The 23363-nt window shown below is 44.4% G+C and overlaps 1 protein-coding gene across 4 annotated transcripts in view; it reads left to right on the forward strand.

The window, feature by feature from the left end:
• The window catches only part of SYT17 (synaptotagmin 17), an 89333-nt gene that overhangs the window by 30217 nt on the left and 35753 nt on the right, over positions 1-23363 (forward strand). For all 4 annotated transcript variants that reach the window (XM_081560839.1, XM_081560841.1, XM_081560840.1 and 1 more), the window contains 2 exons: positions 20237-20357; positions 22145-22300. In XM_081560839.1, coding sequence (XP_081416965.1) covers positions 20237-20357; positions 22145-22300 — 277 coding nt within the window. The remainder of the gene's footprint in view (positions 1-20236; positions 20358-22144; positions 22301-23363) is intronic.

Consider the following 23363-nt stretch of genomic DNA (forward strand, 5'->3'; position numbering starts at 1 on the left):
CTGGCCTAGGAGTTAAACCAGGCAGACGGGTCAGTTTGTGGAGGCTGAAGGTCAGATCAGCTTGCAAACACATCTGGAAGAAAGGCTGCACATCCCAGTGAGGGGAACTCACTGGAGAATAGCTCTGACTCCCACCATCCAGGGCTCTCTTGTTGGCCCCTCCCATGTTCTCAAGGCCCATGGCAGAGGTCCCCTTCCGCACCAGGCCCACCGTGGCCCTGACCACCCCGGGATGGTCCGGGTGACCATGCAACCTGCACTTCAAGCTTGTGTGATACAGGAAATTGGTTTCTGGTTGGCAGCACAATGCTAATGGAGGCTGCTTATCTGCAGCACAGAGAGACCAGCCACCCCTCATCTTCTGTCAGGAATAGGGGCTGGGACTTGCCTGCTGTGACATTAGTAAAGTGTGTTGAGACCCTTTAGACCGCCAGGGACACAATCCCAACTCAGGTGTCCTTTCTAGGAGATGAGAGGAGATATTCTGGCTCAGGGAACTAAGAACCCCAGGAGTTTCCTGAGCTTCAGACACAACTGGATCCAAGGACTCAAGCCTTGTCATCCAGGCCCGCTTTCTCACTTTCTGCATCACTCAGATAGACTCTTCCTGTTGTTAGACAACCACTCACCAGCTCATAGCCTGGTACCCGGTATTCGTTTTCTGTTACTCCATTGTTGTTGTTGTTCAGCCACTAAGTCCTGTCCAGCTCTTTGTGACCCCGTGGACTGCAGCATGCCAGGCTTCCTTGTCCTTCACTGTCTCCTGGAGTTTGTTCAACCTCATGTGCGTTGAGTCAGTGATGCCATCCATCTCATCCTCTGTCGCTCCCTTCTCCTCCTGTGCTCAATCTTTCCCAGCATCAGAGTTTTTTCCAGTGAATTGGCTCCTTGCATCAGGTGGCCAAAGTATTGGAGCTTCAGCTTTAGCACCAGTCCTTCCATTGAATACTCAGGTTTGATTTCCTTTAGGATTAACTGGTTTAATCTTGCTGTCCAAGGGACTCTCAAAAGTCTTTTCCAGCACCACAGTTCAAAAATATGAATTCTTCTGTGTTCAGCCTTCTTTAATGTCCAACTGTCACATCCATACATGACTACTGGAAAAACCATAGCTTAGACTATACAGATCTTTGTCGGCAAAGTAATGCCTCTGCTTTTTAATATTCTGTCTAAGTTTGTCATAGCTTTTCTTCCAAGGAACAAGCGTGTCTTTTAATTTCATGGCTGCAGGCACCATCTGCAGTGATTTTGAAGCACAAGAGAAGAAAATCTGTCACTGCTTCCAATTTTCCTCATCTGTTTGCCACAAAGTGATGGGACCAGATGCCATAATCTTAGTTTTTTGAATGCTGAGTTTTAAGCCAGCTTTTTCACTCTCCTTTTTCATCCACATCAGGAGGCTCTTTAGTTCCTCTTCACTTTCTGCCTTTAGGGTGGTATTATCTGCATATCTGAGGTTATTGATATTTTTCCTGGTGATCTTGATTCCAGCCTGGGATTCATCCAGCCTGGCATTTCTCATAATGTACTCTGCATATAAGTTAAATAAACAGGGTGATAATTTACAGCCTTGACATACTCCTTTCCCAATTTTGAACCAGTCTGCTGTTTCATGTCCGGTTCTAACTGTTGCTTCTTGACCTGCATACAGGTTTCTCAGGAGACAGATTAGGTGGTCTGGTATTCCCATCTCTTTAAGAATTTTCCAGTTTGTTATGATCCACACAGTCAAAGGCTTTAGCATAGTCACTGAAGCAGAAGTAGATGTTTTTGTGGAATTCCCTTGCTTTCTCTATGATCCAGCGAGTGTTGGCAATTTGATTTCTGGTTCCTCTGCCTTTTCTAAACCCGGCTTGTACGCCTAGAAGTTCTTGGTTCACATACTACTAAAGCCTATCTTGAAGAATGTTGAGCATAACCTTAGTAACATGTGAAATAAGTGCAACTGTATGGTAGATTGAACATTCTTTAGCATTGCCCTTCTTTGGGATTGGAATGAAAACTGACCTTTTCCAGTTCTGTGGCTACTGCTGAGTTTTCCAAATTTGCTGACATATTAAGCTGAGCATTTTAACAGAATCATCTTTTAGGATTTGAAATAGCTCAGCTGGAATTCCATCACATCTACTAGCTAAGAGTTGACTCATTGGAAAAGACCCTGATGCTGGGAAGGATTGGGGGCAGGAGGAGAAGGGGACGACAGAGGATGAGATGGCTGGATGGCATCACCGACTCGATGGACATGAGTTTGGGTAAACTCCGGGAGTTGATGATGGACAGGGAGGCCTGGCGTGCTGTGATTCATGGGGTCGCAAAGAGTCAGACATGACTGAGCAACTGAACTGAACTGAACTGAACTGAATACTTCCTAAGGCCCACTTGACTTCACACTCCAGGAATTCTGACTTTAGGTGAGTGACCATGCCTTCGTGCTTATCCTGGTCATTAGGGCCTTTTTTTGTAAAGTTCTTCTGTATATTCTTGCTACCTCTTTTTAATCTCTTCTGCTTCTGTTAGGTCCTTAATGTTTCTGTCCTTTACTGTGCCCATACTTGCATGTAATATTCCCTTGATACTCCAATTTTCTTGAAGAGATCTCTAGCCTTTCCCTTTCTATCATTTTCCTCTATTTCTTTGCATTGTTATTTTAAAAGCCTTCTTGTCTCTCCTTGCTATTCTCTGAAACTCTGCATTCAGTTGGGTATATCTTTTCCTTTCTCCCTTGCTTTTCACTTCTCTTCTTTCCTCAGCTGTTTGTAAAGCCTCAAGAGACAACCGCTTTGCCTTCTTGCATTTCTTTTCCTTTGGGATGGTTTTGGTCGCCGCCTCCTGTACAATGTTATGAGCCTCTATCCATATTTCTTCAGGTACTCTGTCTACCAGATCTAATCCCTTGAATCAATTTGTCGCCTCCACTGTATAATCATAGAGATTTGATTTAGGTCTGATCCCATCACTAGAAATACCCATGTTATCAGCTTTTCTTGGGCCACTTGTTTAAAATATGAATTCCTAGTCTCCTTCTCTGAAGAATCTGATCAAGTAGGTTTGAGGAGGCCCCACAAACCTGTGTTTTATAAGCACCCTCAGTGATGCTTCTGAGGAGGGAGGCTATGGAAACATGGAACTTTATAAGCCTAGGCCTGTCCCCTGCCTGGATGGTGGCTGCTGCCTCACTCAGAACACATTCAAGATTGAACTGTTGATTTCTCCCCAAATTGTTCTGCCTACATGTTCTCCATATCCAACAGTGATATCACCATTTACTGTCAAACCTAGAAGGCTTATCTTATACCCATCAGCAAACCATGCCAGCCCTACCCACCACTCCAGTCCCCTCCACTCTGACCGCCTGGTCCAAGCCACCATCGCCTCTCACCCGGGTTATCTTAACTCTCCTTATGGGTTTGTCTGCTTCATCCCTTTGCCTCCCTCAATATATTCTCAACACAGCAGCCAGGAGAAGCTAGTAACATGAGTATCAGCTTAAGTCTTTCTCCTGCTTCTAACTTTCCAGTGGTTTCCCATCTCATTAAAGATAAAAATGTAAACAAGACCCAATCCCTTCTCCCTGCAACCTTTTTACCCCGTTGGTGGCCTCCTTCACTCTGCTCTAGCCATACCAACTTTGTTGGGTTTCTCAAGCACGCTAAGCATGATCCTGCCTCAGGGCCTTTGCACTTGCTGTCTCTGCCTGGCATGCTCTCCCTCCAGATACCTGCATGGCTCCCTCCTTTCTTCATTCAGTTCTGGCCTCAGTGTCACCATCTCAGAGAGGCCATCCTTGACTTCCCTCTTTAGGAGCAGCCCTGTCCCTTTTCTATCCCCTTAGGCAGCTTTATCTTTCTTCACAGTACCTACCACTTGGAGACATTACAAGTTGGTTACTTTACTGTGTCTTTCTTCTACTACAATGTGAAGATCAAGAGGATGGGGATTTCTGTTTCTGACTTGCTCACTGCTGGTTCTCCAGTGCCTGGTATATAATAAATGTTCAATAAAAGCATTTATGGAAGAGAATCAAGTAAGGGAGAAAGAAAAGGAGAAGGAGGAAAGAAAACATTTAAGGCTTAGGCAGGACTAGAGCTCAAAAGAAATCCGCATGTTTGGGACACACAGCAAGTATGATAGTTGATACCCTAGGGTTTAGCAGCATTTACCAAGAAACACTGTGTATATAAATGTGAGAAGAAAAGGGGACCACAAGTTGAATTCTGGTGAAAACTGCATTTGCAGGCAGGGGAGAAGGATTAGGGACGATGAAGACCAGGAGACAGAAGCTAGACTGGGAGGGAAGGTAGGCGAGAACCCTGTCATGCATGGCAATAGAAGTGCAAGAAGTGCTGGTCTCTATACTCCAATAGAAACTTTCAAAAATAAAAATAAAAGATGTGAGTCATCAAGGTTAAAAATATAAGGACAATCTGTAAAAACTTAAACAGCCAAAAAAAAAGCTAGATTGAAATTTAATGGTCACAAGCTTATCTCAGTTACTCAAAATACATTTCAAATGAGAATTTATTGGAGTGACTGATTAACTCCATCAGGCTGATTTCTCTAAAAAAGAAAGAAAGAAAGTTTATAAGAAGAAAAAAAAGAAGAGCCGGTCTCCCCTAGAACTTCATGGTTTGTCCCCCATTTTCCCCAGGAGGAAAGGAAATGAGGCTCAGAGGGGTTCAGTAGCGTGTCCAAGGTCACACAGTGAGTCCATGATGGAGCTGGCACTGGGATGTAGGGCTGTGACTCAGTCCTGCTTAGCGCACCATGGCATCAGTTTCCTGTGGCTGCCATGACAAATGACAACAAATCATGTGGCTTAAAACAAGAGGAATGTGTTCTGTCTCAGTTCTGGAGGCTGGAAGTCCAAAGTCAAGGTGTCGGCAGAGTCAGATTGCTTCTGGAGGCCTTGAGGGAGATTTGGTTCCATGATCTTTTTGAGGGATACAGTTCAACGTGTAACCACCCTCCTACTTCCAAATACTGGAGTAGAAAAGAGAAGTAACTGAGAACATAGAAGGTGTAGTCTTGCACTGGAGAAATGATAGCAGATGAAAAGTAAAATAGGCTCATAAGAGAGTTTGTTACCAAGATGCAGAGAAGTGACTAATAACAACATGAGTGGAAAGGGAAGTCAGAAGGAGAGACAGCTTCTACTGGAAGAGAAAGGAAGTGCAGCCAGAGAGAACTTGTATTTTATTTTATTTTTTGACTGCACCATGGGGCATGTGAACCCATGCCCTGCAGTGAAAGTATGGAGTCTTAACTGCTGGGATCACCAGGGAAGCTCCCCAGAGAGATCTTTTTAAAATGCATGTCTAATTAGGTGACTGTCTAAAGCCTTCGGTGGCTCCCTATTTCTCAAAATAAGTCCAGACTCATTACCTAGCTGCAAGGCCTGAGCTGACCTGTTTTTGCCCCAGCCCCAGCCCTCCCCTGGACCCCCTTTACTTGTCCACGCTGGCCTTCTCCACTATTCAGTGAGCCTGCCCCTTGGCCCTCTATCTGCTTCTGCCGGAGGGTTTTAGGAAGGTTGGTTTCCACAGCACCTTGTTATTCTTCATGGCACACACCACCCTGCTAATTAAATCATCTTATAATGAATTAGTTCTACATAATAATTCATTGAAGAATGTTTACTATCAGGAACTACATTACGGTGACCTTGATATCTTGCTTGCTGCTGGGTCCTTTGTGTCTAGCATGACTGCCCAGTCAACAGATAATTACTGAGCACCTACTGTACGCGCGCCCTGTGCCCGACGTGTAGTAGACACTATAAATGTCTGTGGACTGGATGGTTGGGTAAGGGGTGGTCTAATCAGGTGATTAAGATGCAGAGAAGCCGAACGGGGGCTTTCTCTGCAGAAGTGGGAGGAGCACACAGAAGAAAGGTCTAGGGGCTGGACGCTGCTGACCCGAAGGCCCTCCCCTAGCTGGCAGAGCCACTTCCTTGTAAGTGTCCTGGCCTATCCTGGCTGCTGCTGCTGCTGCTTCTCCCTAACTGTCTGCTGTTGGTCCTTCATTATAGACACTGGGTAGCCTCATGACTGCCATTCAGGTTTGGGTTGATAATGTTACTTATTCTGGAACCATCTCTGCTAGAACAGCTGTCCTTGCTACAAGATGCTCACTGGGGGCCCAGGTTAGAAGAGAGTCAGTATCTCATTCTTTCAAGATGCTTGAATGGATCTGAAGTAGGTTGATCTAATTTGGATGGCCATGGGGCCTTAAATTCTTCAGACCTTAAGCCTCTCTCCCATCTTCCCTGAAAGGTTTAGCTTCACACACAGGATATAAACAGATGTTTCTCTTGGCTGGCGTTCATCCAGGATCTGTTCTGTACCTGGGGAGATGGCTGGAGGTAACATAAAATCACTACCTTCGAGGAACTTACAGCCTCATAGGAAGAGAGATAGGAGAAAAGAGGGGCACTCCCTCAGAAATGAAAACAGAGCCTTACCTCACACCACACACCAAAGCCAAGTCCAGGTGGTCCAAGCACTTACTTTTGAAAAGCCAAACTTCAAGTTTTAGAAGGAAAAAAAAGGAGAGTATCTTTATGACCTCAGTAGAGCAAAGCATGTCTGAAAAGGTTCTAGAGTGTAAACCATACAGGAAAAGGGTGACTGCATTCTGCCACTTTAAAGCTATGAACTTCTACTCATCAGAAAACATGGTAGAAAAAAATTTAAAAACAGACCACAAACTGGGAGAACTATACACGTGCATTAGTTGGCTAAGGCTGTTTTAACAAGGTACCACACACTGGCTTAAACAATAGACGTTTACCATAGCATAGTTCTCGAGATCCAGAGGTCAACAGAGTCACTGCCACTGAAGGTTCTAGGAAGGATGTACTCCAGATCTCTCTCCTGGTGCATGGTAGTTCCTTGAGAATCGTGGCATTCTTCCTGTGTGCATATCAGTGTCCAGACTTTCCCCTCATAAGAACACCAGTCATATTGGGTTAAAGGTCCACCCTACTCCTGTACGACCTCATCTTAACTAATTACATCTGCAGTGACCCTGGTCTCCCCTTGTGATTCAGATGGTAAAGAATCTGCCTGCAATGCAAGAGACCTGGGTTCGATTTCTGGGTTGGGAGGATCGTCTGAAGTACTACCCACTCCAGTATTCTTGCCTGGAGAATTCCATGGACAGAGGAGCATGGTGGGGTACAGTTCATTGGGTTTCAAAGAGTTGGACATGGATGAGAAACTAATACTTTCACACTTAATTTTCAAATAAAGTCACATTCTCAGGCTCTTGGAAGTGGAACTTAAGTATATGAATTTGGGAAGGGACACAGTTCAACCCATAACTGGTGAATAATTTTGTAGTCATAATATTTCAAGTTCAGTTCAGTCTCTCAGTCATGTCTGATTCTTTGCGACCCCATGGACTGCAGCACGCCAGGCTTCCCTGTCCATCACCAACTCCCAGAGCTTATTCAAACTCATGTCCATCGAGTCGGTGATGCCATCCAACCATCTCACCCTCTGTTGTCCCTTTCTCCTCCTGCCTTCAATCTTTCTCAGCATCAGGGTCTTTTCAGATGTGTCAGTTCTTCGCATCAGGTGGCCAAAGTATTGGAGTTTCAGTTTCAGCATCAGTCCTCCCAATGAATATTCAGGACTGATTTCCTTTAGGAATGACTGGTTGGATCTCCTTGCAGTCCAAGGGACTCTCAAGAGTCTTCTCCACACCACAGTTCAAAAGCATCAATTCTTCGGTGCTCAGCTTTCTTTATAGTCCAACTCTCACATCCATACATGGCTAATGGAAAAACCATAGCTTTGACTAAGATGGACCTTTGTTGGCAAAATAATGTCTCTGCTTTTTAATATGCTATCTATGTTGGTCATAGCTTTTCTTCCAAGGAGCAAGCGTCTTTTAATTTCATGGCTGCAGTCACCATCTACAGTGATTTTGGAGCCCAAGAAAATAAAATCTCTCACTGTTTCCATTGTTTCCCTATATATTTGCCATGAAGTGATGGGACCAGATGCCATGATCTTAGTTTTATGAATGTTGAGTTTTAAGCTGGCTTTTTCACTCTCCTCTTTCACCTTCATCAAGAGGCTCTTTAGTTCCTCTTGCTTTCTGCCATAAGAGTGGTATCATTTGCATATCTGAGGTTATTGATATTTCTCCCAGCAATCTTGATTCCAGCTTGTGCTTCATCCAGCCCGGCATTTCACGTGATGTACTCTACATATAAGTTAAATAAGCAGGGTGACAAGATACAGACTTGACATACTCCTTTCCCAATTTGGAACCAGTCCACTGTTTCATGTCCGGTTCTAACTGTTGCTTCTTGACCTGCATACAGATTTCTCAGGAGGCAGGCCAGATGGTCTGGTATTCCCATCTCTTTCAGAATTTTCCAGTTTGTTGTGATCCACACAGTCAAAGGCTTTGGTGTAGTCAATAAAGCAGAAGTAGATGTTTTTCTGGAACTCTCTTTCTTGCTTTTTCTATGATCAAATGGATGTTGGCAGTTTGGTCTCTGGTTCCTCTGTCTTTTCTAAATCCAGCTTGAACATCTGGAAGTTCATGGTTCACGTACTGTTGAATCCGGCTTGGAAAATTTTGAGCATTACTTTGCTAGCGTGTGAGATAAGTGTAATTGTGCAGTAGTTTGAACACTCTTTGGCATTGCCTTTCTTAGGGATTGGAATGAAAGCTGACCTTTTCCAGTCCTGTGGCCACTGCTGAGTTTTCCAAATATTTGAAGGCCTTCTTATAAATCAGTAGGTGGCCAATAGCAAAATGGGCCAAAAGAAACGAACAGAGTCTTCATAGAGAAAAAAAGATGAATAGCTGATAAACGTGAAAAGATGCTCAGTCCTTTTAGCAGGCAGAGAAGTACAAACTGAATCCATCATAAGATATCCCGTGGACAGGAATGATTAGAAAGCCTGACAGTAGCAGATACAATCCAGTGTAAAATGTGTGTTGTCAGTCATGCTATGAGCATATCAAGGAGGAGCATTGAACTCACACAGAAAGAAAGTCAGAGTTTCCACGCAGAGGAGGAAATGTAATTCAGTATGTGGCTAGATAGTCAATCAAAGAAATGCAACCAAAAAATGTTTTAGCAGCCACACTGATCCCACACCCTACTGTTACATGTTAATACCCAGTGCTGGTGATGCTGTGGAGACACTTCTGTCCTCTCCCTTTCCTGGGGAATGTGAAGTTAGTTCAGCCCTTTTGACAAATGGTCTGGTGGTTCATATTGAACAGCAGACAAATATCTGGACGTTTTTCATGTTTTAGTATATTTTTTGACCCAGTGATATCACCCTGGGATTTTATTAGAGGAATGTAATCTAAAAGAGGAAAAGTGCCAAAGTGCCCTATTTTAGGTCGTTAAAAATAACCTAAGTACCTAGCAATAGAAAATGGTTAAAGTACATTACAGTGTTTCAGCCTAATGGAATATTCTAAGTAGACATTACAAAATATATTTGTGATGTCTGGGTAGTAACTTGGAAAACGTGTGTGTCTATTTAAGTTTTTAAAAGGCCAGGGACAATATTTCAGAATTCACCTGTATTGTCAATGCAGCTATGCAAATATTGTTTTGATTATTGACAGGGACTGGAAGAAGAATCTGAAAGGGTGGCGGTGGAGAAAAGAAAGCATTTGATGAAATGTGCAATGTGCTGGGATTGTGGCTGAATTTTGCTTTTTAAAAAATATCCATTCCTAATTTAATATTGTTTGTGCAGTAAGTTAAGAGACAAAAGGTTTCTCCTGACTCATGGGAACAAAGGCATGAGCACACAGCAGCTGTGTTTGGGCATCATTAAAAGCGTGTGCACACATCTGAAGCCCTCTGCTAGGTGAGTGAGAGCAAGGGTGCCCTTAAAGCACTTCAAAGGAAGTCTGTCCGGAGGAGAGCCAGCTGTTTTTTCCCAGAAAGTGTCTTTTGTCCCGCATGGTTTTCTTTGATTTCCCTTTTATTGATGAAGATGTAGCTGTATTCAGAGGTTGCAGGCAGACAGAGTTTTTCTCAGGGCTCCTGGGGAGCTGGCAGGGTGGCTTCTGGATTCATTTGAGTAATTTACAGATGAACTATTTCCATTTTCCTAAGCCCACCCCACCTGGTTCAACCAAATGAAGTTCATCAGGTCCCTTAAAAAGGAAATGAGACCTATTTGCGACATTGCCTTGAAACGGGAGAAGGCAGGTGTGGTGCCAGTCATCCAGGTCCTTCTCCCACCTCAGCTTCAGTTTTCTTGGGTAGGGCTGGTGACAGATGTTGTGACGATGAACCCTCTTGTCCAGGATGTGGTGCAGGGGGCCTCTACGTTGGGGCCACATAGCTTGTTCTCACGGCCTCTGGCCTGAAGTTCTTCCTGGTGCTCTGCAGATAGTGGTGGAGAGACGGTCATGGGCGAGTGCCACGAAGGAAAGAAGACAAGGTGATGTGATGGAAAGTGATGGAGGCAGGGGGCTCTTGCCCACTGGGTGGTCATGGAAAGCCTAGAGAAGGAGGTGACATTTGAGTTGAGATTCCCAGGCTGAGGGAACAGCAAGCCTTGGGGTAGGAATGGCCTTGTGTTTTCAAGAAATAGAGCAGAGGCAGTTGTGGCAGCCGGATGAGGTCTGAGATGGAAGCAGGGGTCGGATTATTTAGATCCTGGTAGACAAGTGGTTCTCAACTGGGCGGTTTTGCCCCGAGGGAACTTTTGGCAATGTCTAGAGACATTCCGCGTTGTCGCAGTTAGGGGTGGTGCTGCTGGCATCTAGTGGGTGGGGACCAGGAATGCTGATAAACAACCTACAGTGGCCAGAACAGCTCCACAACACAGAATGTTGTTGCTGTTGAATCGCTAAGTTGTGTCCAACTCTTTGTGACCCCATGGATGTGGCATGCCAGACGTCCCTGTCCTTCACCATCTCCCAGTTTGCTCAAACTCATGTCCATTGAGTCGATGATGCCATCCAACCTTCTCATCCTCTGTTGCCCTCTTCTCCTCCTCTCGATCTTTCCCAGCATCAGAGTCTTTTCCAATGAGTCAGCTTTTTGCATGCGGTGGCCGAAGTATTGGAGATCAACAGAGAATGATCAGCCCCCAAATGGCAGTAGTGCCAAGGCTGACAAATCATGTTGAAGACTAGGCTAAGGATTTTGAATTTCATTCTAAGCGTGAGGGAGGGTATTAAGCAGGGAAGTGAGAAAATGGCCTGGCTCTGTTTTCTTTTATAAACCTAGAGTACTGAATCCAGTTCTTCCAGCCCTGACCTTATCAACCTTATCAGATGAAATTTGGGTTGGAGAAAGAAGACTCCATAGCATTGGAGATCCCCTCAAAGTAAGCAAACCATTCTCCTTGGGCTGGTTGAACACATCTCCCAGAAGGAGTTTGTATCTGGTGCTTGGGTTTCTGCTTGCAGTGAAGAAAAGGTTGGGAATCATAGCTTGATCTTTGACTTACAGCTGGTGCTGTGGTGTCTTCCAGTCTGGAGAGACTACCCAAGACAAGTTCAGCGGAGACAGTGAATGGATTTTCCTCGTAGCCATTGGAGTAAAATCCAAAGTCTTTAGTTGCTGTTGACATTTGTTCAGGCTAGAATCACGTATAAGAGAGGAATCTGAACCAGTAGAAGGTTCATAGGTTTTATTATGATTTCTTAGCCTCAGCACTATTGGTATTTTGGGCCAGATCATTCTGTGTTGTGTGTGTGTGTTTTTGGGGTGGGGCAGGGGAGAGGTGTCCTGTGTTTTGTAGGATATTTAGCTGCATCCCTGGCCTCCACCCACTAGGGGTCAGTAGCAACCCCTTCCCCAATTGTGATAACCAAAAATGTCTGCAGACACTGCCAGTGTCTCAGGAGGTGGTGGGGACGGCAGAATTAGGTTGCAGGGAAGGCATAATTGCCCAAGATTGATGAAAGTTTAATGAGTCAGTATGTCATGGGTATCCACAAAGATCACTATAAATTCCATGACCCTTTGGGGCAGGACTTCTCTGGTGGCTCAGAGGTTAAAGCGTCTGCCTCCAATGCGGGAGACCTGGGTTCAATCCCTGGGTCAGGAAGATCCCCTGGAGAAGGAAATGGCAAACCACTCCAGTATTCTTGCCTGGAGAATCCCATGGACGGAGGAGCCTGGTAGGCTACAGTCCACGGGGTCGCAAAGAGTCGGACACGACTGAGCGACTTCCCTTTCCCTTTCTCTTTCGGGGCAGGGGTCAGGTTGGGGATCTACTGAAGTAGGTGGTCCTACTTTTTCTGTGGCCATGTTGTAAGCTCCTTACCAGCTGTGCTGGTCAGCTTTTAAACTTAACACCAGGTAAATTCTTCTTCTAGGGAAGAGGGACTAAGGGGACACTAGCTCCAGGAACCCTCCAAGAACATTCCACCCTTGGGCTTGATGTCCAGTACGTGTTGTCCATATGTGGGCACATTCATGGGCAGAGGCCCCCAGGGTAGCAAAGACCCTCCACTTTCAGAGCTCGGTTAAGGCTTGGCTTTGAGATAATGATAGAGCCTCTCATCATTTCTTGTTCAAGATGGTTATTCTCAACTGTTTGTCCCAGCAGTGGTCTAAATTCCCCACAAGGGGCACTTCAGGATAGCTTCTGAAATATCAAATTCTTGCCAAAAAATATGTATTTCTGTCTTTTTTATTTGGAGTGGAGATGGGGGGCATCCCCCACTTGTAGGGGCTCAGAGCACACCTCTTCTGCCAGCATTGCCTTTCCCACTTAAAAAACAGACAAACAAAAACCAAGAATGCATATGAGTGAAGACAGTATTACCTGGAGTGAGCACTAACGGATGCTCATTTGCTTTAGTCATGTCCGACTCTTTGTGACCCCATGGGCTGGAGCCCGCCAAGCTCCTCAGTCCATGAGGTTTCCCAGGCAAGAATACTGGAGTGGGTTGCTAATTCCCTCTCCAGGGATCTCCCCAACCCAGGGATCAAACCCGCATCTTCTGTGTCTCCTGCATTGCAAGTGGATTCTTTACCCACTGAGCCACCTTGGAAGCCCCTATTTGTAAAGAGAGAGAATCCTCACTAATTTATTTGAGAAATATAAATTATTAATCCTCTTTGGCTACTTTGTTATTAATAGCAAGTTACTTGGAAATCCAAGGACAGAGGAGCCTGGTGGGCCACAGTCCCTGGGGTCGCAAAAGAGTTGGACACCACTTAACAACTAAACAACAGCAACAACTCAGAACTTTATGTTAGTAACATCAAGGTCGTTGAGGAGCAGAGCAGCAAAGGGTGCCAGGGCTGCAGTGAAGGATTCCTTCATTCTGTTTTATCTGCAAGGGATGCCCCTTCCTGCAACATTTGCTGGACATAATCCTACTTCTCTTTCTTTTTTCTAACTTTATTGAGATATAACTGACATATAACACTGTGTAAGTTTAAGGTATCGGAGAAGGCAATGGCACCCCACTCTAGTACTCTTGCCTAGAAAACCTCATGGGCGGAGGAGCCTGGTAGGCTACAGTCCATGGGGTCGCTAAGAGTCGGACACGACTGAGTGACTTCACTTTGACTTTTCCCTTTCACGCACTGGAGAAGGAAATGGCAACCCACTCCAGTGTTCTTGCCTGGAGAATCCCGGGGATGGTGGAGTCTGGTGGGCTGCCGTCTCATGGGGTCGCACAGAGTTGGACACGACTGAAGCGACTTAGCAGCAGCAGCAGCAAGTTTAAGGTATACAATGTGATGACATATATAGAATTTTGTATGTATTTTGGAAGTATTTTGATGTGACCGGCATGATCAGCTGAGTCAACACATCCTACCTGTCTGTTAGGGATTAACTCAAATGCCTCCTGAGTGAAGAAGTCTTCCCTGATCACACCCCTTCCCAGAGTGGATTGTGCTTCAGTCTTGTACTCGGTCTGGTTCATGTGGCTTAGTAACACCTAGGACTTATTATATTTTTTTAATTGAGGTGAAATTCATATAACATCAGTTTAACCATCTGAAAGTGTACATTTCAGTGGCACTTAGTACATTCTCTATGTTGTAAGACCATCACCTTTCATTCCAAGACATTTCTATCTCCAGGGGAGACCCTGTACCCACTAAGCAGTCACTCCCATCTTCCCCTCCTCCCAGATCCTGGAAACCACTAATCTGATTTTTGTCTCTATGGATTTACTGATTCTGGATATCTTATACATGGAACCACACAATATGTGATTTTGTGTCTGGCTTCTTTCACCTAGCATCATGTTTCTGAGGCTCATCTACACAATACTGCAGCATGTATCACCACTTCATTCATTTTCATGACTGAATAACAGCATTGTATGAATATATCATATTTTGTTAATCCATTCATCCATTGATGGACATTTGAGCTGTTTCCCCCTTTGGCTACTATAAATAGTCCAACTGTGAAATTCATGTGTACATTTTTCTGTTCTCTTGGGTATATACCTAGGAGTGAAATTGCTGGGTCATGCCATATCTGTATGTTTCGTAGAATGGCCAAACTGTTTAGTAGAAGAGGGGCTATAGCATTTTACGTGCCCAGCAGCAGTGTACAGGGTTCCAATTTCTCCACATCTGTGCCAACACTTATTCTTTTCTTTTCTTTTTTTTTCATATTTTCCCTAGTCTTCCGCAGCCGACTGACTTGTTAATGGCTGGGATCATGCTTTAATTAGCAGCAACACGATGTGAGAGTTAACACAGGGACTGAACTTGCCTCCTGTCCTTCCTCATGATATCTTGAGTCACTTGGTGTCCCTGAGCTAGAATCTCTTCATCTGTAAAATGGAAATCTCTAGGCTATTATGGGAAGAAATGAGATTGAGCTTTAGCTTGCCAGGATCAATGCCTGGTCCAGAGTGCTTTCTTCGTAAAGGTTTGCTGTAATTACCATGTTCATGACTTCCCAGGCCCAGGCCCCAGTAACTGCTGAATAAATGTTTGTTAAATAAATCAAGCCTTCGATATTGCTCAGTTAGTCTCCTTTTTTATTTCTACCAACTGTTCCCTGAATTCCAGACAACTGTCTTGCAAGTTGCTCACTCCTGAGACAGAGAGAAAGAACAGCTCAATCAATGGACCTGCTTCTCTGGAAAAACACAACGTGAAAACCTTGATGTGCTTGTGTAGGATGGGGGTGGGGGCCACCAGGAGAGGGCTGCAAGTTTGTATCCTACTAATGGAGTGAAGGCTAAAAGAGCTTCACTTTTTTTTCTTTAGATGAAAAACAACCTTCTCAAAAAGGTGAGGGTTCAGTCAATGGCCCCGGGGAGGAGGCGAGCAGCCCTCTCCAGGAAGCACTCTACTTAGAGAGGGCTTGAGGGCCTTTTAGGCGCTGAGGGCTGGGGACTGGCCTCAGGCCCCTCTCTCTTCATCCATCGCTTGCGCTGGCAGCTGGGGCACGAGCAGGCTCCCACTGGGTCAGCCACCGGGCAGCTTTCTCTGGCTCCGTGAACCCTTCCAGAATCCACCTCCTCTCACCCTCCCTGGCCTTCCCTCTGTTCTCAAACCCACTGGCTTTGTACCTCCCTCTTTTCACTTGTTCTTCTCTCTGCCGGCGTGTCCCTCTCCGCACTTAACATGCCTCCAATGTCCCCTCAGTGGAAACAGTGGCTGACTTTAATTTGGGGGGGCTCCAAAATCACTGCAGATGGTGATTGCAGCAATGAAATTAAAAGACGCTTACTCCTTGGAAGGAAAGTTATGACCAACCTAGATAGCATATTAAAAAGCAGAGACATTACTTTGTCAACAAAGGTCCATATGGTCAAGGCTATGGTTTTTCCGGTAGTCATGTATGGATGTGAGAGTTGGACTATAAAGAAAGCTGAGCGCCAAAGATTGATGCTTTTGAACTGTGGTGTTGGAGAAGACTCTTGAGAGTCCCTTGGACTGCAAGGAGATCCAACCAGTCCATCCTAAAGGATATCAGTCCTGAATATTCATTGGAAGGACGGATGCTGAAGCTGAAACTCCAGTACTTTGGCCACCTGATGCGAAGAGCTGACTCATTTGAAATGACCCTGATGCTGGGAAAGATTGAGGGCAGAAGGAGAAGGGGACGACAGAGGATGAGATGGTTGGATGGCATCACCGACTCAATGGACATGAGTTTGGGTAAACTCCGAGAGTTGGTGATGGACAGGGAGGCCTGGCGTGCTGCGGTTCATGGGGTCGCAGAGTCGGACATGACTGAATGACTGAACTGAACTGAACTGAACAATCTCCCCTCACAGAGAGGCCTTGCCCACCAACCACCCTGGCTGATGTGGCAGCCCCCGTGTGTATCCCATCAGTTACCACTCTCTGCCTCATTTTCTTGCTTTCTTTTTCACTGTTTATTTTTATTTGTGTTTTTAAATGAAGTATTTCTAACAGAAAACAATACAACAATACCCACCTGCCCATCTCCCAGACTTGACAAGAGCTAATATTCTGCTCTGCGTGCTTACTTTAATAATTTATATGCAATAGATGAAAAGTGGAAGTGTTAGTCACTCAGTTGTGTCCAATTCTTTGTGGCCCCACTGACTGTAGCCCACCGGCTCCTCTGTCCATGCAATTCTGCAGGCTAGAATACTAGAATGGGTTGCCATTTCCCTCTCCAGGGAATCTTCCTAACCCAGGGACTGAACCCTGGCCTCCTGCATTGCAGGCAGATTCTTTACCGTCTGAGCCACCAGGGAAGCCCATATGCCATAAACATGTACATTTAAAATATATAGTTTATTGATTTGGGGGCAACTGCACCTGTGAAATAACTACCACAATCAAGATATAGAATATCTGTCTTCCCCAGAAAGGCCCCACATCTCCCTACTGGAGTTTTCTTCCTAGTACTCAGCATTATCTGAAATCACCTCATTCATGACTTTTTTTTTAGTCTGTTTACTGTCTCCGCTTCTAGAATGTATATTCTGTGACGCAGGCATCGTATCTCATTCCAGTCCAGACACATAGTAGGCCCACAGGCAATCAATGGAAGCTGTGATAAGTACTCATTACCCTCGTGTGCTCACATCCTGACACATTTTGTGTGACGATGTCTGTAGGGTAGGTTGCTGGAAATGGAACTGATGGGTTAAAGAATATTTACTCTCTTTTTGTTTTCACGAAGGAGACTACTGTCTCTCTCTCTATTGTCTGTCCAGTGTTTCTCAACCTCAGCACTGCTGCTGTTTGAGGTTGGGTCATTCTTTGTTTGGGGTGGTGGCTGTCCACTGGATATGGGTATTCTACAAAGGGAAGGGTACCAGGAGCATCCCCCACCATAGCTGTGACCACCCAAGATGTCTTCAGACATTGGCAAATGTGCCCTGGGGACAAAAGTGTCCCCAGTTGAGAACCACTGGTCTGTGTATATAGGCTAATTTCTTGCCATCCTAAATTGTTCCTCAGTTGAGCCCATCTCTAAACAAACTACCCTCGATGACTAGATTGGTTGAATCTGGGTTTTTTTTTTTTTGTCCTGTTTATGCAGCTCAGCTGACTGAATTACAAATCCTGATCCCTGTGTATACAGTTGCATTATGAGATGAGATGCTGGTTCATTTTAGAAGCAGGGAAGGCATCACTCTGACTTACAAACCTGGGAGAAGCAAAGCCCACAGGACTTTCTAATGGCTTCTCCCTGGCCTGGCCACCAGCATAATACACAGCATTCCTTGCCTGAGGACAAACATGTATTCCAGGCCTTTGAGAACAAGAAGGAAACCCTTAGCAAATGTGGGAAGGGCTGTGAACTTCTTTGATTACTCAAGGCACTGAGTTAGCCATTTCTTTCTTGAAAAATCTGCAAGCTTGGGTGCCCAGAGCTGGACAGCAAGAATGTAAAGGGTGAAAGAGGACAAGTGGGAACCCTGTGACGTGAAGAGACAGATCCCATCTGGAGGGCACTGCATTGTGGCCAGATGTTGCCAGGTGGGGATGTGGGCTCAGCCTTGCCAGACCTTCCTGTTTTTCCAGAAAGACAAGATATCTAGGCTTTTTGTGTGTGTGGAAAATCTTGATTCTTGAATTTTATAAATATTAGCAAGTAATTCTCTGTTTAAACATGATGTGAACCAAACAAAACGTATCTACAGGCTGCCAGTCAGCAACCTCTGAGTTGATTTCCAAGGTTGTTGCGTGTTTGGTGACTAACTCAGTGGGTTCAGAAATATTTTGGTTTGACTCTTCATCCAGTCAACAAATGTTTATTGAGTATCTGCATGTACCAAGCATTGTTCTTAGAGCTGCCACTTGGTATTGACTTGTTCAAATGACTGACACCAAAAGAGATGGAAATTATGGGTGGGCGAGTGTGTGGGTGGACAAAGGATGGATGGATGGATGGATAGACAGATAGATCAATTTCATCATTCAGAGATACATGCTAGAATATTACAGATAAAATAATATGATGTTTGGGAATAACTTCAGAATAAGATGAGGAGTTGGATGAGGGTTTAGGTGAATCAAGATTGGCCATGTGATGGTAATTACGGAGGTTGAGTGATGGTGCTACGAGGAAGCTCCTTATATGCTTCTGCTTTCTTTTGAATATGATTGGAAATTTCTCGTACTAAAAATACTTGGGTTTTTATTTATTTATTTCTGGCTGTGCTGGGTCCTCGCTGCTGCTCATAGGCTTTCTCTAGTTTAGACCAACGGGGACCACTCGTCACTGCAGTGCATGGACTTTTCATTGCGATGTCTTTTGTTGTGGAGCCCAGGCTCTAGGGTGCAGGCTTCAGCAGTTGTGGTGCTCAGGCTTGGTTGCTTTGCGGCATGTGGAATCTTCCTGGACTAGGGATCGAACCCATGTCCCCTGCATGAGCAGGCAGATTCTCAACCCCTGAATCACCATGGAAGTCCAAAATATTTGTTTTAATGTTCTTATCAGAAAGACACTCTAAAAGATACATAGGTAAAATAACATGTCTGGGACTTGGTTTAAAATATGCAGCTAAAGTTTTTTATAAGTCAGGATATAGATGTGCTATGATCCGAATGTTTGTGGTCCACTCCCCCCACCCCCTAGGAAGTTCACATGTTGGAATCCTAACATGCAATGTAACGGTGTTACAATGCTTAGCCTTTGGGAAGTGATTAGGTCATGAAGGTGGAGCCCCTCATGAATGGGATTAGTGCCCTTATTAAAACTCCAGAGAGCGTCCCAGCCCTCTGCTAAGGAGTCTGTGACCCTGAAGAGGGCCCTCACCCAACCATGCAGGCACCCTGATCTTCCAGTGTCCAGAACCATGAGAGAGAAATTTCTGTTGTTTATAAGCTCCCCAATCTGTGGTATTTTGTTATTATAGCAGCCTGTACAGACTCAGACAAGATGAAACATGTTGCAACGTGTTGAAAATTGGTATAATTGGGTGATGGGTATATGGAGATGAATGAAACTGGACTATTTAATTTGTATTTGAAATTTTCTACAGTTAAAAAAATGTTTCCAGGGATAAAGAAGTGGGGGCCTCCTGTTTCTAGGTACTGTTGGAAGGATGGAGTCATGCACTGGCTGCGTATGTGAACTTCCCACAACTTCCCACAATTTGGTTGTATTAACAGCAAAGGAATGGATACTCTTCAACAAGGGACGTCACAGTCCAAGCTTGCTGTGGTGAGGCTAGAAGCCAGGCTTTTTGTGGGTTCAGCCTGCAGGTTGAGAACAGATTTCTCAACCTGCTAAAATATTACAGATAAAATAATACAATGTCTGGGAATTACTTCAGAACAATATGAGAACCTGCAGGATGGTTTCCCTGCAGGGTGTTCTGCCTCCCCAGTACCCTGCTGGGAGGCAGAATAGCACAGTGGTCAGAGAATCTGCAATCAGCCTCCCTAAGTCCAAGTGTCAGCACTACCACTTGCTAGCTGTGTGGCCTTGGACATGTTTCTGAGCCTCTGTCTCCTCCAAGCCTCAGTTTCCTCTTCTGTTAAGTGTGAAGACTGATCTAATAATTTCATGTGAAGTACTCAGCACAGTACTTGGCATGTGGCATTTATTTATTATCATTATTGATGCTTTTGTTCTTACTATGTTGTTGCTGCTCTTAAACATTCTAAAAGCAGAACAAATTTTCTGAGATGGATGGAAGAAAATAATTGGGGAAAGAGGCTAAAACAAGTCAGAAAAAGAGGTACCCTCTGTCAGCTGATCCACCCATAGAAGTCCATTTGTGAGCTGCTGGAGTCAATTTCCTGCATGAGAGGTGCAAAAGAAATACAATAAAAATGCAACTTCCTGATTATATCCTTTCTCCACAGAATGAGGTAGAACTTGGGGAGCTGCTTCTGTCACTGAATTATCTCCCGAGTGCTGGGAGGCTGAACGTTGACGTCATTCGAGCCAAGCAACTTCTTCAGACAGATGTGAGCCAAGGTTCAGGTACAGTGTGGCCCTTCCTTCTGCCATTGCTTTAACAAGGCTGATTTTCTTTTTCTGCATCCTGGAGGCTGTTAATTAATAGGACCTTCTGAGTATAAAATAGTATCCAGATCTAGTCTGTTAGTTCAAGAGATAAAATAAATGATCAGATGTCTCTTAGGATGAGGCAGGTAAATGATACCACTCCATTTGAAGTGGGGGTTTGACTGAGACCAGGTGTGATAACTATTGAAATCTAGATCCTCTTTCTACATATGCGGCCTGGAGGAAGTTACTTGCCTGTCCAGATGCTATGCTTCCCTGGTAGCTCAACTGGTAAAGAACCCACCTGCAATGCCGGAGACCCCGGTTCAATTCCTGGGTTGGGAAGATCCTCTGGAAAAGGGATAGGCTACCCACTCCAGTATTCATGGGCTTCCCTGGTGGCTCAGCTGGGAAAGAATCTGCCTGCAATGCAGGAGACCTGGGTTCGATCCCTGGGTTGGGAAGATCCCCTGGAGAAGGGGATGACTACCCACTCCAGTATTCTGGCCTGGAGAATTCCGTGGACTGCGTAGTCCATGGGGTCGCAAAGACTCGTACAAGCGTGAGCGACTTTCACTTTCACTTTCTAGATGCTATGCCTGCAATGGAGACACCATGCTCCAGGTGGCGGTAGTGTGCACTGATGATGCATTCTAGTCCGTGAGTCCAGTGGACACCCTCTGAGGTTCTTTTTCTAGCTCATTTCAAGTGTAGCATACATCTTTATAAATCCCAGCTCTGAAAACACTGCTGTATTTCAAGTGTCTGTAACACACCAATTTGAACGTGACTTTTAATGAAATGGAACAGATTACATTCCCTCCTTATGTAGCTTTCCCATGACAGCAAAGGATATTATCATGAAAGTAGACATGGTTGCTGGGATCTCTTCAGCTCAGTGGTAGAAATATAGTCTTTTCTAAGTGCAATAGCTAAAATAAATTACTTTTGCTATGAAGTGACAGCTGAATTTAGAAGACAACTTGTATTCTCAAAAGCCACATATTAAAAACAGATTTTGAAGGGGCCAGTGGAGGGAATGGTATTAAAGCTGGAGAGTTTCAGATTCACCACAGTGGGAGAGTCAATATGATAGGATGATTAAGGGCTCCTGAGTAAACTGCCTGGAACCAAATCCTAGTTTTACTTCTTATAAATGATGTGGCCTTGGGGAAGTTACTTAACCTCTATAAACCTCAATTCTCTGTCTGAAAAATTGAGATAACAGTATTTATCTCATTGGATTGTTTAGACGAACATAAAATTAGATAATGTACATGAATTTCTTTGTAAGCTGTAAAGTGATCTAAGAATAATAGTTATAATTCTGCCATCTCTATTTTCCCCTGTATGGGCTTTGGGCTCACTGACATGATGATGGGCCTCTAAGGGCAGAAAAGCTAGGACAGGCTCTGGGTCTAGCTATTCTTCCACTAGCCTTATCTTAAAGCAAATAATTTCCTATTTGAGTTCTTAGTTTCTTCATCTGTAAAATGAACACAATGCCTGACACATGTGGGGAGCTCAGTAAATCTTGCATGGCTAGAGAAAGAGAGAAAAGGGTGAGCAGATAAGAAGCTGGATGGGAAAAAGAAAAAAATATGTGGCTAGATGGGGAAATGGATGAATGAAAGGAGGAGTGGAAATCTGGAATGGATGGACTGATGAAAGATGAAAGAATGGGTAGGTCACTGGGTCAAATGGTTGGAAAGTTAGATGAATGGATGGATTGGGTTTCATGATCTCCAACACTCTATTCTCAGACCCATTTGTGAAAATACAGCTGGTACATGGACTCAAGCTTGTAAAAACAAAGAAGACATCCTTCTTAAGAGGCACAATCGATCCCTTTTACAATGAATCCTTCAGCTTCAAAGTTCCCCAAGAAGAACTGGAAAATGCCAGCCTAGTGTTTACAGGTAGGTAGTGTTCCAGACATTGAGAACTACAGGTGAGACATATTCAACCTATTGTCCTAGGGATAGAAGGTGATCTCGAGAGGGTGATATTTAAGAACTTCATGTCTGGTATTTAGGTACCTGGGTTTGAACTCACCATTTGTGAATTTGGAAAAGATTCTTTGTGGTTCTATAGAACCACAGAGTATAATCATTACAAATGCGAATTTTGAAGCTAGATTTCCTGGCACTTCCACATAATTACTAAAGTCTTAGGCAAGTTACTTAGCCTCTCTGAGCTTCAGTTTCTGTCATCTACAAAGCTTGGGCAATAATAGTACTTGTTTCATAGGTTTGTTGTGAAGATTAAGTGACTTATGACTTTGAGATAATCCTAAGTACTATGTGAGCTTTGATGATATGATGATTCAAGTAGCTTATGGTCTTATAGGGAAACATAAGAAAATATGATCACCTAACTCAGAGAGGAGGATTTTAAAAGGCTTCCCAGAGGACATGGTATTTAAGTAAAGACTTCAAGTGCCACACTCTGGCTGAATCTATTGTTTCCAAAGTATAATTTAATCTACTGTTTCCAGGATGTATTGGTTATCTATTGCTGCAAAATCACCCCAAACTTTAGTGGTTCAAAACAATCAATATTTATTATCTCATATTTGCTGTGGGTCAAGAATCCAGGCATAGCTTTGCTAGGTGCTTCTGGCTGAGGTTCTCTGACAGGGATGCAGTTAAAGTATTGGCTGGGGCTGCAGTCTCATCTGAAGGTCAGGTGGGGATCTGTTTTCAATCTGCTTCACATTGTTGTTGGCAGGACTCAGTTCCTTGCAGAATGTTGGCTTGGGGCCTCAGGTCCTTCCTGGATGTTGGCCAGTGACCTTGCCCAATTACTTACCACATGGACTGCTTCATAGGGCAACTTACAATATGGCAACTGGCTTAAAGTGGGCAAATGAGGGGGTAAGAGAGGATGAGCAAGAGGGAAGCTATAGTCCTTTTGTAACCTAGTCTTGAAAGTGAAACCTATCACTTTTGCCATATTCCACTCATCAGAAGCAACTCACTA

This window comes from Giraffa tippelskirchi, chromosome 13 (genome assembly GCF_054371585.1).
Source record: "Giraffa tippelskirchi isolate mGirTip1 chromosome 13, T2T-mGirTip1v1.2.pri, whole genome shotgun sequence".
NCBI classification, from domain to species: domain Eukaryota; kingdom Metazoa; phylum Chordata; class Mammalia; order Artiodactyla; family Giraffidae; genus Giraffa; species Giraffa tippelskirchi.